General features: G+C 39.7%; 1 protein-coding gene across 1 annotated transcript in view; it reads right to left on the bottom strand.

Annotated features, from left to right (window-relative positions):
* The window catches only part of LOC135200115 (regulating synaptic membrane exocytosis protein 2-like), a 259,188-nt gene that overhangs the window by 155,996 nt on the left and 88,192 nt on the right, over nt 1-15,000 (bottom strand). Inside the window, 2 exon segments of the mRNA XM_064228455.1 lie at nt 1,566-1,651; nt 12,700-13,879. Coding sequence (XP_064084525.1) covers nt 1,566-1,651; nt 12,700-13,879 — 1,266 coding nt within the window.

The following is a 15,000-nucleotide window of genomic DNA, read 5'->3' as shown; positions in this document are numbered from 1 at the left end:
GCAGTTCTGTGGTCGTAATTAACCGGTCATAAAAATATATTATCATTACAGTACCATTAAATGTCATGAAAATCACTTCCTCTACGAGACAGGAACGTCATGTTATCTTAAGAAACATGAGATTTGATTAGTTCAAGAGAAGGGTCAGTCGTCACACGACACATACGTAGGGGGGTTAAAAGGAAGAAGAGGTGGGAGAATGACCTTAAAGACGTCACTTCAAGATCAGGTTGACCCTAACACATATCAGAGAGAGTTCTAATAGTTTCTCTCACTGTTCTCTATAATACGACGTCATGTGTGCAACCTATGAACAGCGAAGAGAGGTCACAAAGCGGGAAGCACAGCACAGCGCAGCGCAAAGAAGAAGCGCGGATTCATAAAAACAAAAGCACAGCACATCGAAAGAAGAAATCAGGAGGAATAATGCAATTCAGACATGAACCTAGAATTTAAAATAAAAACACAAAACGAAAATGGCTGCTTTGCTTATGAATAGCCAACAAGCAGTCTCTCAAAACACTGAGGAAAAGAAAGTAGGACGAGAAAACACGGAGGAGAAATGATGAGAAATGAAGAGATGATTGAACTCAGACCATCTGCGGCAGAGGAGTAACAAACGCGTCAAACCCAAAAGGTAAAATCGATCAAAACAAGTTCCAGAAGATGAATTATCTCTCTGACTTCGATCATCTTCCGAGTACCAGGAACGTTGACTGCTCGAAAAGAATAAAATAAAAGTCATATTATTCCATTTATTCAAGAAGTTCTTTTCAATTTTCAAAGGCTTTCAAATCTTGATTTTCATGCCCGGGAAAGTCATTGACTGGTGGAAGGGTACTAATCTTGTCATTCGTTGCGGGGAAAAGTAGCCGATAGGAATTTTGAATAATGGGACCGGTTATGACGTAATACGGGGGAAAATATGCTAACAACTAATAATGAACCAACAAAATAATCGTAGTTGAACGTAAGGCATCGACGAAATGTATATCCTCATCATTATGTTATTTCAAACAAAGCAGTTGGTCTATGAACTGTTCCTGTCGATCTCGACTGCCAATCGACCCAAGAAATTACTCTGGTTATGAGTCCGAATGGTCAAGTTATAAACGTAAAATAAAGACTTAAACAAGGAAAATGAATTCGATACGTGAACGTTCCCGGATGAATCGTAACTAAAAGGTAAAATCCGTCAAATGAAAAAAAACTTAAGAACTTGTTGGAGATTCAGGAAGAAAGGGGAAGGTGGGGGGGTGGGTAGACGGGTTCAGAAGGATGGGGGGAGGTGGGGGAAGGCATATGTTCGTAGAGCGGGGGAAGGAAAGGGGAACAACGGCGGGGGAAGGAAAGGGGAACATCGGTTGAGGGGAATGGAAGGGGGACATACGGATGGAGACAGATTTTTAAAAACCGAGAGGGAGAGAGAGGGAGAGAGAGGGCGAAGACGAGAAAGTAAGATGGGGGAAATCCAGATCGAGGGAGATACAGAAGAGAGAAAGAGCGAAAAGAGTAATTTTCTTTTTTCTTTCTTTTTTTTTTAGGTTTATTATCTGTCTGCTCACCGCTAAGAACTTTTTAATTTGAGCGTCAAGTTGCTCCTGTTTGTCGAAGCGGTCCGTTGCTGTTGCAGGTGCTGAGTCGCCCTCACCTGGGGAAAGAAGAAGAGAAAGACAGGTAAGTCGGGGCGTACGATGTCCGTAGAGTTTATTTGGCCTAACTGGTAACTCAACATTTCAAACTGTAAATAACAAACTACCAAGACCTAAAGAATGACATGAAAAGCACATGAGAACTGAGGGAAATAGAAATAATATAAAGAAACCCTGAGAAAATATCTTCAAGCAATACCAAGTTGCCCAAGTATAAATGAGATGCAGATTGCTGCCCTCAAAGGAATGGCAAACACCTTGAAAGGAGCCCTTGGATATAAGGCTATAGTGGAATACAGAGATGCTACCATAGTCCCCAGGTTGGGGCTCATAGCAACCCTGATTTAAATTGAAAATTAAGAACAACATAAACCAGTGGTTCTCAACATTCCTAGTCCCATGCACCCTTTCACCATATATCAGAATGTCATCCTCGTCCCCACCCTACAAACGCAGCTATTTTTATTTTTACAAAATTGTCTGCCTCAAAAGGTGCATTCCAAATAATAGGCAACAAAATACTAACACAAATACACAAGCTAGCGGAGAGATAACCTAGCGTGACCTCTCAGTAGTGCGGACCGATGCACCGTTTTGTGTGGGCCTGGAGCCAGTTTGAGTCTGCCAATCTGTGGTCACAATAATCCCCTGAAACTCTGAAATTAATTCCCCCCTGGTTGAGAACCACTGCTGTAGACCTAACACACCGAAACTCTTAATTATTTCAAATAATAAAAGACGGTACCAAAGCCTCAAAATAAAAAATTCAATCAAAACAAGTTACCTCATAATTAGCCTCGACTACATGACATAGAGTAAGGACATTTTACTTGATTTAACTGTTACGTGTAATTTCGTGCAGCTGGAAGTTGAAATGTTCACGGGATTCGTGATTGGGATGGAGTTGCAACACCTATAACCAAATGTTATATTAAGATTTGCATTTATATATACAGTAAGTCCGGTGAATTTCGAAATTTAATTGGATGTCCCAAACTAAACAAATAAATTGGGGATTTCACAGTAAATTATGTTACATGATTTTTTCAATATTTAATAATATATATATATATATATATATATATATATATATATATATATATATATATATATATATATATATATATATACGTGTGTGTATTATTAAATCCTACTGCAGAAAATGTTTTGCCACAATAAAATCACACGCGTGAAAAACGTCTCGTAAAGTCATTATAAAAATAATATGATTAAGCAGGACACTGAAAATCGGTTAATTAATACTACACGAATATAAATAAAATATTAAAGCATAATTCAAAGCCATTTAAGTCACTAAATACTAAAAAAAAACACTTGAAATGAATCCAGGAATCAAGGTGAAAAACGCTTTGGAAATGTCACATGAACCTTTGATAGAATACAGACTAATTATTTCCACTTACTGAGTCCTGTCTTATTAATGTAGCAACAAAATGCCAAAGTGAAATGACACTCACTTTCTCTTTCTTCTCGGGCTGGATGACGACCATATAACCTACGTATGTAAATTTCCTTTGCCGAAATGGAGCACGCAGCTAATCACAGAAGAAAATCCTTCCTATTCTCCTGCCATTATTCCTCAAAATTGCTAGATTCTCAGCACATCTCAATCTGATTCCTTTTTAGGACTTACTTACCTCTACATTTCTCATCAAAAACTAGATCTGAATTCCTTTTTTTTTTTTTTTTTAGGATTTTTAAAACTTTCACACTTCAATTCTCATCAAACTGGAAATCTGATTTCCTTTTTAGAATTACTCCACCTTCATTCCTTCAATTCAAAACTGGATCTGATTCCTTTTAAAAGGAATTACTCACACCTTCGGGATTCTCATTAGGAACTTGGATCCTTTTTGATTCCTTTTTTAGGAACCTTAACTCGCACCTTCAATTTCCTTCAATTCAAAACTGGATCTGATTCCTTTTTAAAAAGGACTTCTCACACTCGGATTCCTCATCAAAACGATTCCTTTTTGATTCTTTTAGGCTTAACTTTCGCACCTTCATTTCTCATCCAAAACTTGGATCTGAATTCATTTTTTAGGACTTACTTCAAAACACCTTCGGATTCTCATCAAAACTGGATTCCTTTTTGATTCCTTTTTAGGACTTACTCGCACCCTTTCATTTTCTCATCAAAACCTGATCTAATCTTTTAGGAATTGCCTTTTTCCACCTTAGGATCTTCATCAAAACTGTTACTCACACCTTCGATTTCTCATCAAAACTGGATCTAATTCTTTTAGGACTTACTCACACCTTCAATTCTCATCAAACTGGATCTACTTCTTTTTTAGAATTACTCACACCTTCGATTCTCATCAAAACTGGATCTTAATTCTTTTTTTAGACGTACCTCGCACCCTTTCATTTCTCATCAAAACTGGATCTGATATCTTTTTTAGGACTTACTCGCACCTTCATTTCTCACAAAACTGGATTCTGCTTCTGTTTTTAGACTTCTCGCACCTTCATTTATCATCAAAACTGGATCTTATTCTTTTTTAGACTTACTCGCACCTTCATTTCTCATCAAAAACTGATCTGATTCTTTTTAGGACTTACTCGCACCTTCATTTCTCATCAAAACTGGATCTGATTCTTTTTTAGGACTACTCGCACCTTCATTTCTCATCAAAACTTGGTCTGTTCTTTTTTTAGACTTCTCGCACCTCATTTCGCATCAAACTGATCTGAATTCCTTTTAGACTTACTCGCACCTTCATTTCTCTCAAAACTGGATCTGATTCCTTTTTTAGGAATTCTTACAAAATTAACGGACTTACTTCAATTCTCTCCATCAAAAATGGATCTGATTCCTTTTTAGGATTACTCGCACTTCAATTCTCATCAAAACTGGACTGGATCTGTTATTCCTTTTTTAGGAATTATTCTCGCACTTTCAATTCTCATCAAAAACCTGGATTCTAGGATTCCTTTTTGAGGAATTACTCACCGCACCTTCAATTTCATCAAAACTGGATACTTTTTGGAAAAATTCCTAGGATTAAAAACTCGCACCTTGCAATTCTTTTTCATCAATACTGATTCTTTTTTGGATTCCTAGGGAATTATTTCGGCACTTTCATCATCAAAAATGGATCTGATTCCTTTTAGGAATTTACTGGCACTTCATTCTTATCAATTGGATTGATTCCTAGGAATTAATCACACCTCAAAAATGGATCAATCAAAAAGGATTCTGATCCATAGGAATTAACTCGCACCTTCAATTCTCATCAAAACTGGATCTGATTCCTTTTTCAGGAATACTTTTTTCGATTCACCTTGGGATCAATTCCTAAGGAAATTAATTCATCAAAAACTGGATCTGATTCCTTTTTAGGAATTACTCGGACTTCAATTAAACTCATCAAAACTGGATCTGATTCCTTATTAGGAATTACTTGCCGGGCACCTTCAATTCTCATCAAAAAATGGATCTGATTCCTTCTTTTTAGGAATTAACCTCGACCTTTCATTTCTTCATCAAAAAATGGATTGATTTCCCTTTTTAGGAATTACTGCAAAAAACTTAAATTTCTCTCCAAAAATGGATCTGATTCCTTTTTGAAGGACTTAACTCGCACCTTCATTCTCATCAAATCATTGGATTCTGATCCTTTTTAAAAAACTTCTCCCCGACCTTCATTTCTCATCAAAACTGGATTTGTTCCTTTTTAGGACTTAGCCTCACCTTCAATTCTCATCATAACTGGATCTGATTCCTTTTTAGGACTTACTCGCACCTTCATTTCTCGTCAAAACTGGATCTAATTCCTTTTTAGGACTTACTCGCACCTTCATTTCTCATTAAAACTGGATCTGATTCCTTTTTAGGACTTACTCGCACCTTCATTTCTCATCAAAACTGGATCTGATTCCTTTTTAGGACTTACTCGCACCTTCATTTCTCATCAAAACTGGATCTGATTCCTTTTTAGGACTTACTCGCACCTTCATTTCTCGTCAAAACTGGATCTGATTCCTTTTTAGGACTTACTCGCACCTTCATTTCTCATTAAAACTGGATATGATTTCTTTTTAAGAGTTACTTGTAACCTAATTTCTCATAAAAAAATAGATTTGGTTTCTCTTTATGACTTACTTGCACCTTAATTTCTCATCAAAAGTGGATCTGATTCACTCCCAGGAATTAATCGCACCTTCAATACTCATCAAAACTGGATCTGATTTCATTTTAAGACTTACTCGCCAAGTAATTTCTCATCAACACTGGATCTGATTTTTCCTGCAGGACTGACTTGTCCTTTCATATCTCATCAAAAGTGGATCTGATTTTCTTGCAGGACTAACCCATCCCTTCAATATTCACCAACACTGGATCTGATTTCACTTCAGGACGTGCTCGTTCCTTCAATTCTCAATAAAACTGAATCTGATTTCTCTTTATGACTTACTCGCACCTTCATTTCTCACCAAAACTGGATTTTTTATTCCAGACTTACTCACACCTTCATTCATCACCAAATCTCGATCTGAATTTTGTTTATTCCAGAATTACTCGCCTCTTCATTTCTCACCAAAACTGGATCTGATTTTTTTATTCCAGAATTACTCGCTCCTTCATTTTTCACCAAAACTGGATCTTATTTTTTTTTTATTCCAGAATTACTCGCCCCTTCATTTCTCACCAAAACTGGATCTGATTTTTTTATTCCAAACTTACTCGCCCCTTCATTTCTCACCAAAACTGGATCTGATTTTTTTATTCCAAACTTACTCACCCCTTCATTTCTCACCAAAAGTGGATCTGATTTTTTTATTCCAGAATTACCTGCTCCTTTATTTCTCACCAAAACTGGATCTGATTTTTCCATTCCAGAATTACTCACTCCTTCATTTCTCACCAAAACTGGATCTGAATTTTTTTTTATTCCAGATTTACACGCCCCTTCATTTCTCACCAAATCTGGATCTGATTTCTTTATTCCAGAATTATTCGTACCTTCATTTCTGACCAAAACTGGATCTGATTTTTTCTTATTCCAGAATTACTCGCCCCTTTACTTCTCACCAAAACTGGATCTGATTTTTTTATTCCAGACTTACTCGCACCTTCATTTTTCACCAAAACTGGATTTTTTATTCCAGACTTAGTCGCACCATCATTTCTCACCAAAACTGGATCTGATTTTTTTTATTTCAGACTTACTCGCACCTTTATTTCTAACCAAAACTGGATCTGATTTTTTTTATTCCAGACTTACTCGCACCTTCATTTCTCACCAAAACTGGATCTGATTTTATTTTTTTCCAGAATTACTCGACCCTTCATTTCTCACCAAAACTGGATCTGACTTTTTTATTCCAGACTTACTCGCACCTTCATTTCTAACCAAAACTGTATCTGAATTTTTTTTATTCCAGAATTACTCACTTTCATTTCTCACCAAAACTGGATCTGACTTTTTTATTCCAGAATTACTCGCCCCTTCATTTCTCACCAAAACTGCATCTGACTTTTTTTTATTCCAGAATTACTTACACCTTCATTTCTCACTAAAACTGGATCTGATAATTTTATTCCAGAATTACTTGCCCCTTCATTTCTCATCGAAACTGGATCTGATTTTTTATTCTAGACTTCCTCATCTTTCATTTCTCACCAAAACTGGATCTGAATTCTTATAGACTTACTCACCACTTCAATTCTCATCAAAACTGGCTCTAATTCTTTCCATGGCTTACTCTTCCCATAATTTCTCATCAAAACCACGACCTTTTTCCTTCTTCAAAACTTTCTTGTCTCAGTATTTCTATTAAAAATGAGTCACAATTACTTTTATAACTTACCTGTCCCATACTCCTAATTTAAAATTGGATCTAGTTTTATTTAGAAATAACTCTCTCTTCCAATCATATGTCAATCAACAGGATCTCGTTTCTTTTTCTGGATTTACTAGTCCCATCTTTCCTTATTTAAACTAGGCCTTCTTCTCAAGATTCTACAGTCATCTTCTCTCATGAAAAACGGATGTTTCTCTAAACATATCCTCTGATCCCTCCTCATTATGAAAAAAAAGGATCTAAATTCTTTTTCAAGAGTTACTCCTCACATTGCTCATAAAGAAATTGTGGGTCATAACTGCAGAAAAGTGGTCTACTTTTCACTAATACAGAAAGATCATCTCTGGCATATAACAACTATTCAGAGGATGCCATAACTTAACCTACTGTTAATAACAAGGTCAAAGATCAAGTCATTTGAGGCCACATAGATGTATCACCTTCACTCTCTGAAAGAGGAGAAGAGTCAATGATATGCGTACAAAGGAAGTAGCTGTGACAACAATCAACAAGAAGAATATAAAACAAAGACATGACAGAAAATATATAGTTAAAGGGAAATGTATGTATACTGAAAGATGAGACGGAAGGAGAGAAGTACTCATTAGTATGAAGAACAGAGAGAGAGAGAGAGAGAGAGAGAGAGAGAGAGAGAGAGATGCTAATTCTAACGTCATGCACATACATCCCCCCCCCCTCCCCCCCAATTGCCTTTCGAGTGGAATCCTATTGACAAGAGAGAATTCTCGGCATCCTTCGGAGATGATGTTAGGAGTCGATGACCTCACTCCAAGAAGGTCAAAGTTCAAGTGGGACTTCTCTCTCTCTCTCTCTTTCTCTCTCGCTCTCCTTCGCCCGCCATCCACACCCCCACTCTCTCTCTCTCTCTCTCTCTCTCTCTCTCTCTCTCTCTCTCTCTCTCCGGTATTCACCTTCTAGATTTCAGTCATTCTTTTTGGGATGACGCTGCACTTTTCCACCCTGGCTGCGAACCACCGCAGTCGTCTATCGAAGTGCAAGGAAAAGTTGGATATATATATATATATATATATATATATATATATATATATATATATATATATATATATATATATGTGTGTGTGTGTGTGTGTGTGTGTGTGGTGTGTGTGTGTGTGTGTATGTGTGTGTGGGGTGTTGGAACTTACTTTGGAGCATTCATTCTCAGGCATCGTAATTCATTTTGGATCACTCATTTACAGCGATGCCCCACATTTTAAATCCTCTACGTATAGCTTTTGGATCCACTTTGGATCTTTCATCAGAATGGACTAAGTCACGCCTTGGTGTCTTCATTTCTACACAGCCTGGATTATTTAGGCTTCTCTAATTGACTACCACTGATCGCAGTTTCATCAGCCACACTGAGGTGCTTCATGGCGATGTCGACGCTCAGGGCTGAGTGATTTAGACATTTAAACCCACCGAAAGTAAGACGCGTCGGCGAATGTCTTTAGATGAAGGTGATTCGCCCGACGTTGTCATCAAAGTTAAGATGCCGGAGCAACTGTCATCACTGGGGTCCAGATAATTCGACAATGGCTCTCACCAGAAGTCATTTGACCTCGTGAATGTCGCCATCAAATTAAAATGATCCACTGATTGTCATCGCCCGACTTGAAATCACCCGCGGAATGTCTTCACTGAATGACCAAGAATCGAACTCGCGGCCACCGAGGTGGCAGGCCAACACCATAACGACCACGCCACTGAGGCGCTTTCGAAGATTCCTCGAATCACAAAAGCCAAGTGGATTCGACAATTATCGTCACAAGGATACTAAGAGTAAAAGTTGATTGGCCGAATGAGAACCTGACTCACTTTTTAGAGCTTTATGTCCCAGCCAAGTCATTTAAATACTTCTTCAAATGTTTCGTGTGCCCTAGACGATGCTGATGCACAGGACAATTTTGAATTTGAGTCTCTCTCTCTCTCTCTCTCTCTCTCTCTTCTCTCTCTCTCTCTCTCTCTACAGTTTAATCTCAAATCAAATTATATCTGTTGCATCTCTCTCTCTCCAGTTAATCCCAAATTAAACTATACCTTGATCTACGATTTCTCTCTCTCTCTCTCTCTCTCTCTCTTTTTCTTGTTGTATTTCTCTTCTCCTCTCTCTCTATCTCCAGTTAATCCCAAATTAAACTATACCTGATCTACGATTCTCTCTCTCTCTCTCTCTCTTCTCTCTCGCTCTCTCTCTCTCTCTCTCTCTCTCTCTCTCTCTCTCTCTCAATGAAAAGCGCTTATTTTCCTCAGAAATGGAAATAATTCCGTAAATATTTCTTAACCATTCACATCCTTCTAGTGGTGGAAAAATCAGGAGAGGAGATAAACGTATCCTGACCTATCCTGACCTTTCCTTCTCCTCTGGACTTTTTCAGTTTTGCAAAAAGAGAAGCGGTAAAAATGACAACTAAAGGTCACAAGAACCCCCGCCTTTCCTCCCCCCCCCCCACCACCCACCTCCCCATCCCTATTTTTTTTATCCTATCCATCTCCCTATTGACTCTCGTTCTAGATTTTTCTCTTCGTTGTTATTTTTTTGTTTTCATCTCCCTCTTTTTCAGGCATCGCTGCCATTTATTGTGTTGGTTTCCGTTGGTCTGTTTTCTTTCAGCTTGAGGTAATTACATTTATTCGTTTCTACTTATTCTGACCATCTTTAGTATCATTCTTTTTTTTTTCTTTATATCCCATTATTCTATTTTCTTTATATCCCATTTCTTTTACAGGCAATGTCTTCTCAAATTCTCTCTTCTCATTTTTTCTTACTCTCTTCTCCCATATTCGACCAAAATTCTCTCTCTCTCTCTCTCTCTCTCTCTCTCTCTCTCTCTCTCTCTCTCTCTCTCTCTCTCTCTCTCATCAAGCTCGCAAATTAACAACGACCGTTCAGTCCCCGGAGGAGAAGGGAACAGTATTGACAAGTTAACCAAAATAAAATAAAAAAAATTTCTGTTGACCTAAATATGGAATTTTGTGCCGGCCTGTTATTCGACTGTTGTGGGTAGCAGGTATATGGTGAGGAGGAGGAGGAGGAGGAGGAGGAGGAGGAGGAGGGGAGGAGGAGAGAGAACTAACAGACGTGAATGATCAGAGGTGGTCCTCATCCTATTGTGATGAAACCTGTTCTTATATAAGATAAACGGAACTCTCTCTCTCTCTCTCTCTCCTTCTCTCTCTCTCTCTCTCTCTCTCTCTCCTCTCTCTCTCAAACTGAACTCACTATCGGGAAGGGCAAATAAACTTAAATTTCAAGGCTATAGAGTAAGAAAAGATGTATAGGAATTCATCGCACTGAAGAAGAAAAACAAAAAATAATTCTTCTTCTTTTCCACATTAAGGGGTCGGTTGCCTGAAGCGTCTTCTCTACTGCCTTCTATCAAAGGCATCATCCTCCACCAAACCTCTTCTCTCCATATCTTCCTTCACTTTATTTCGCCATCAAATTCTCTGTCTCCTTCTCGATCTTCTTCTTCTAACAGGTTCCTCGGGATCCATCCTCAACACATGCCCATACCACCTCAATCGTGACCCTGTCATTACCTCTGTAATCTTTACTAAGCCTACCTGCCCTTCTTTTTATTTCGTCATTTTCCAATTTCTCAAGCAGAGATATTCCCATAATCCACCTCGGCATTCTCATCTGTGTTCTCTCAAGTTTATAGATCCGGAAATATGTCGCCAATAATCCCAATCTTTTGTAATAAGTAAGATGATGATGCGGATTTCCATGACAACATTACTAAGAGCGGTCGAAAGTGCAGTAAATCGAACATGCATTCTCCCGATATTCTGTCAAAAAAAAAGTGACTGAAGCAACCTACTCAAAACCATGTACTATTCGTAGGAAAATCATCTGGAGACGAGTAGTCTATATATTCTAACCAGTTAAAAAAGAGCTTAGTTCCCTCAGATCCATATTTCTCTTTATTTCTCTCCTCCCCGACCTCTGTAAAGCCAAATTTCATCCATTTTTACCACTTCCCTATTCTTCATAATCATAAAACGTCATTTCGCGTCATTAAAGCTTCTCCTTGCTTTATTACCTTGAAATGCCTCATCCAAAATTCACTAACATGGGGCAAGCTTGTATCAACATACCATCACATACCAGTCCTTTCCCTCAACTGAAAAGCTTCCACTCGATCCATGGTATAGCAGAGCGCCATCTGCATTTTTAGACTTGAAATGTTCGCTCCTTCAAATCATGACAGTTTTTCCTATTACCGACTTCCTTTTACTTTCATGGCCACTCTCACTAACTCCGTTCAGAATTTTTTTTTAACAATATCCTCGTCTTTCGCCAGCTCCTGCATCTGTCGCAAAAATCAGCCATCTGGCATGTGTGCTTGTGAGTTTGATATATTTGTAGATCTTGCATCTTGCATCATAAAAGGCTTACACTTAGCGTAACAATACAATAAGATATAGTGCAACAATCCCAACTTTAAATCAGTGTTGTCATATACCAGATTATCAGTTCCGGTGCAGCTTTACTTGTCCTTAGTCATCCTGGAATACTGAAGTGAATGAAAGTCAAATAACATTTAGGGCTCTCTATCTGTTGCAATGCTGCCTAATGGATGTTCCAGTTTCTGTGGCTATTAGCTGCACAGAAAAATTGTATCACCAGTCATCTAGCCAATAAGTTCATTTCAACTATTTCCTCATACAGACACCAAGAAGCAATGCTTAATAAAATGTACCAGTATTAAGATCCTCCCATCATAAATTTGCCTTAACCTATAGTGCTATTTTAAGAATTAAAGTTTACTCTGCCTATCTGAGCTGTCTGCTAATCAGGTTTTCTAGAATTCCACTATTACGATTAAGCTCATGTTCATAACCGTTGATCTCATCGCCCTGCATCGTAATTTCATGCCAGTACATTTGTGCACATACATATAGATTTCATTTCTATAAAGCCTTAAAACACTTCTAAGGCAGCAACATTTTTGCATGTATTCATTTAAAACATTTTTCTTTCTTAGACATGTTTACAGAAGTTAATCGACGCATCATCCTAGTCCCCAAGTTTTCAAAGTTGCTTTTCCAACTCTGGAGGCATCGCGTTTTCCAGGTAACCATAAGTGACCTGACCACCGTCAGAACAGATCTGAAGCATGGTACAGTTTCCAACTACAGACAGAGAAAGACAGACAGACAGACAGACAAAAGGACAGAGGACACTTACCCTTCTCCGAGACGCTTTCAGACTCTGCCTCGTGTTCCTCACAGGAAGTGCATTCCGAGGTGGACCTCACTTCCTCATCGGACGACGAGAGCGACCTCTGGCGAGCCTTGCGGCCCCTCGTGCGATGCTTGTGCGGTTTGGGTGGGGGGGGCCTAACGCATTCACTTTGGTCGGAAGAAAGGGAGTCGTTCCTCATGACGGGGTCGGTCCTTCGCCTCTCGACGGAGCGCCCAAAGGCCGCGGCGGGATCTAAGTGCATGCGGCGAGGGTCCTCAAAATGAGGGCTCCCGCCTTCCAAGGAAGGGGGGCCGGGGCTGCTGCCGCCTTCCATAGGGCTGCTCCCACCGGCTCCCTGAACAGGACTATATCGAGCACTAGAACTACCATAGGCGCCTCCACCTCCTGCTCCTCCTACTTCGGAAGCTCCTCCGCCTCCTCCTCCTCCAAGAGCTCCAGGCACAGCACTAGTACTATAGCCCCTTTCAACCCTGATGTCTGGGCTACCACCAATGGGAGCTGCCTCGCAGTCCTGAGGATAAGGATAGGTCCTGAATGCTTCGGAGGGCGGCAGCTGCCTTTCCCGCGCGAGGGGCGAGAGCTGTGACTCTCCCCCTTCACTCGCCACACGGCCCCTTGGAATTCGCCCCCCTTGGGCACCAGCTCCACTTTCAGCCCCGCCTCCCTTTTCCTGCGAAAACTGCCGCCGTAATTCGCGGGCCTGGGCGCTCCCCGCGCGCTGCATCGCAGGGCGAGAGGGGGATTCGTAGGCGGCGTGGTGTGACAGCTCTGACGGGAGGTAAGTGGGCGGAGGATTGGCAAGATGGTCCCCGGAGAGTTGGTGATGTTCTTGGCTTTGGCAGCGAGGGCCCTCTGGCTCTTGCGGGTAAAGGGCGAGGGCACCACCCCCAGGGGCAGAAGTTGCTGCTGGGGGTGGCTGTCCACTGCCTCCACTACCCATTATGCCCAAAACACTAGTGGTAGGTCGGTTCTCTTTCTCACTACTATTGGTGCGGTCCAGTTTGGGTCTTTTGTCCGCAGTGGGGGTGGCTGCAGGACCTCGGCTACCTGAGTACTCGTGTTCGAGGAGCATCAGCTCACTCTGCTGGCTGGCGTTCATCCATGAGCCTGACTTGATCAGCAGCTCTTGTTTCTTGCGACAAACAATGCACACCCAGATCACCTGCAAGCAAAAGAGAAGACAAATGTCATTTACTAACCTCTGAGGAATGAGAGAGAGAGAGAGAGAGAGAGAGAGAGAGAGAGAGAGAGAGAGAGAGAGAGAGAGAGAAGGTAGGGTGCATGGCAAGCAAAAATCACAAACCACGAGAGCATGGTATGGTATTAAATAGTTATATAACCAATGAATTCTGAACATTCTGGCGCCAAGGAAGGTTGGCGCCGAGACACAATAAGACGAGGCGATCATGACTGAAGTGAATCTGACGGCTGAAATCTGAAATCTGACAGGTTTATATTCCGCGCCCTGATACAACCAAGGAGACAGCAGTACACGTATGCAAATAAGTATACATTTATACGGCAGCAGTTGCACACTTCAAATGGCGTTTGACAGAAACACTATCATTCCAAAATATCCAAGTAACATCACTCCAATAAACATAAACGTTCTTTAAGTAAAATCTTAATCAAAAATAGAATCTCTCTCTCTCTCTCTCTCTCTCTCTCTCTCTCTCTCTCTCTCTCTCTCTCTCTCTCTCTCTCTCAGACCTGTGAGTCATCAGCCGATTCAGTAATCCTCACCCTGTCTTCTCATGGCCAAACATTTTACCAAAATTGATATTTCTGAATGAAAAATAGTTCCATACCAAGGAAAGTCATTGTGAAGCCCCTCAAAAGGATATGTATATATTTAAATGTTATGTTCCCTACAATAATGGTACAGACATGTAAATATTTAAGTGTTATGTTCCCTAAAAAAAATGGTACAGACATGTATGTATATATTTAAACATGTTCCCAAAAAATGGTACAGACATATATATATTTAAGCGCTATGCTCCCTAAAAAATGGTACAGATATGTATGTATATATTTAAGTGTTATGCTCCCTAAAAAGTGGTACAGACATGTATATATATACATATGTACATATGTTTAAATATGTTCCCTAAAAATGATACAGACATGTATATATTTAAGTGTTATGTTCCCTGAAAATGGTACAGACATGTATGTATATATTTAAATGTTAAAAATGCAGCATCCCTATATAGGTGTGATGTCCCTAAAAACTGGTAGCATGTAGTATATTTAAATATGCTCCTTAAAAAATGGTACAGA

Source organism: Macrobrachium nipponense, chromosome 26 (genome assembly GCF_015104395.2).
Source record: "Macrobrachium nipponense isolate FS-2020 chromosome 26, ASM1510439v2, whole genome shotgun sequence".
Taxonomy (NCBI): domain Eukaryota; kingdom Metazoa; phylum Arthropoda; class Malacostraca; order Decapoda; family Palaemonidae; genus Macrobrachium; species Macrobrachium nipponense.
Note: the sequence above shows the minus strand (reverse complement) of the source record. Positions and strands in the feature narration are given on the sequence as shown.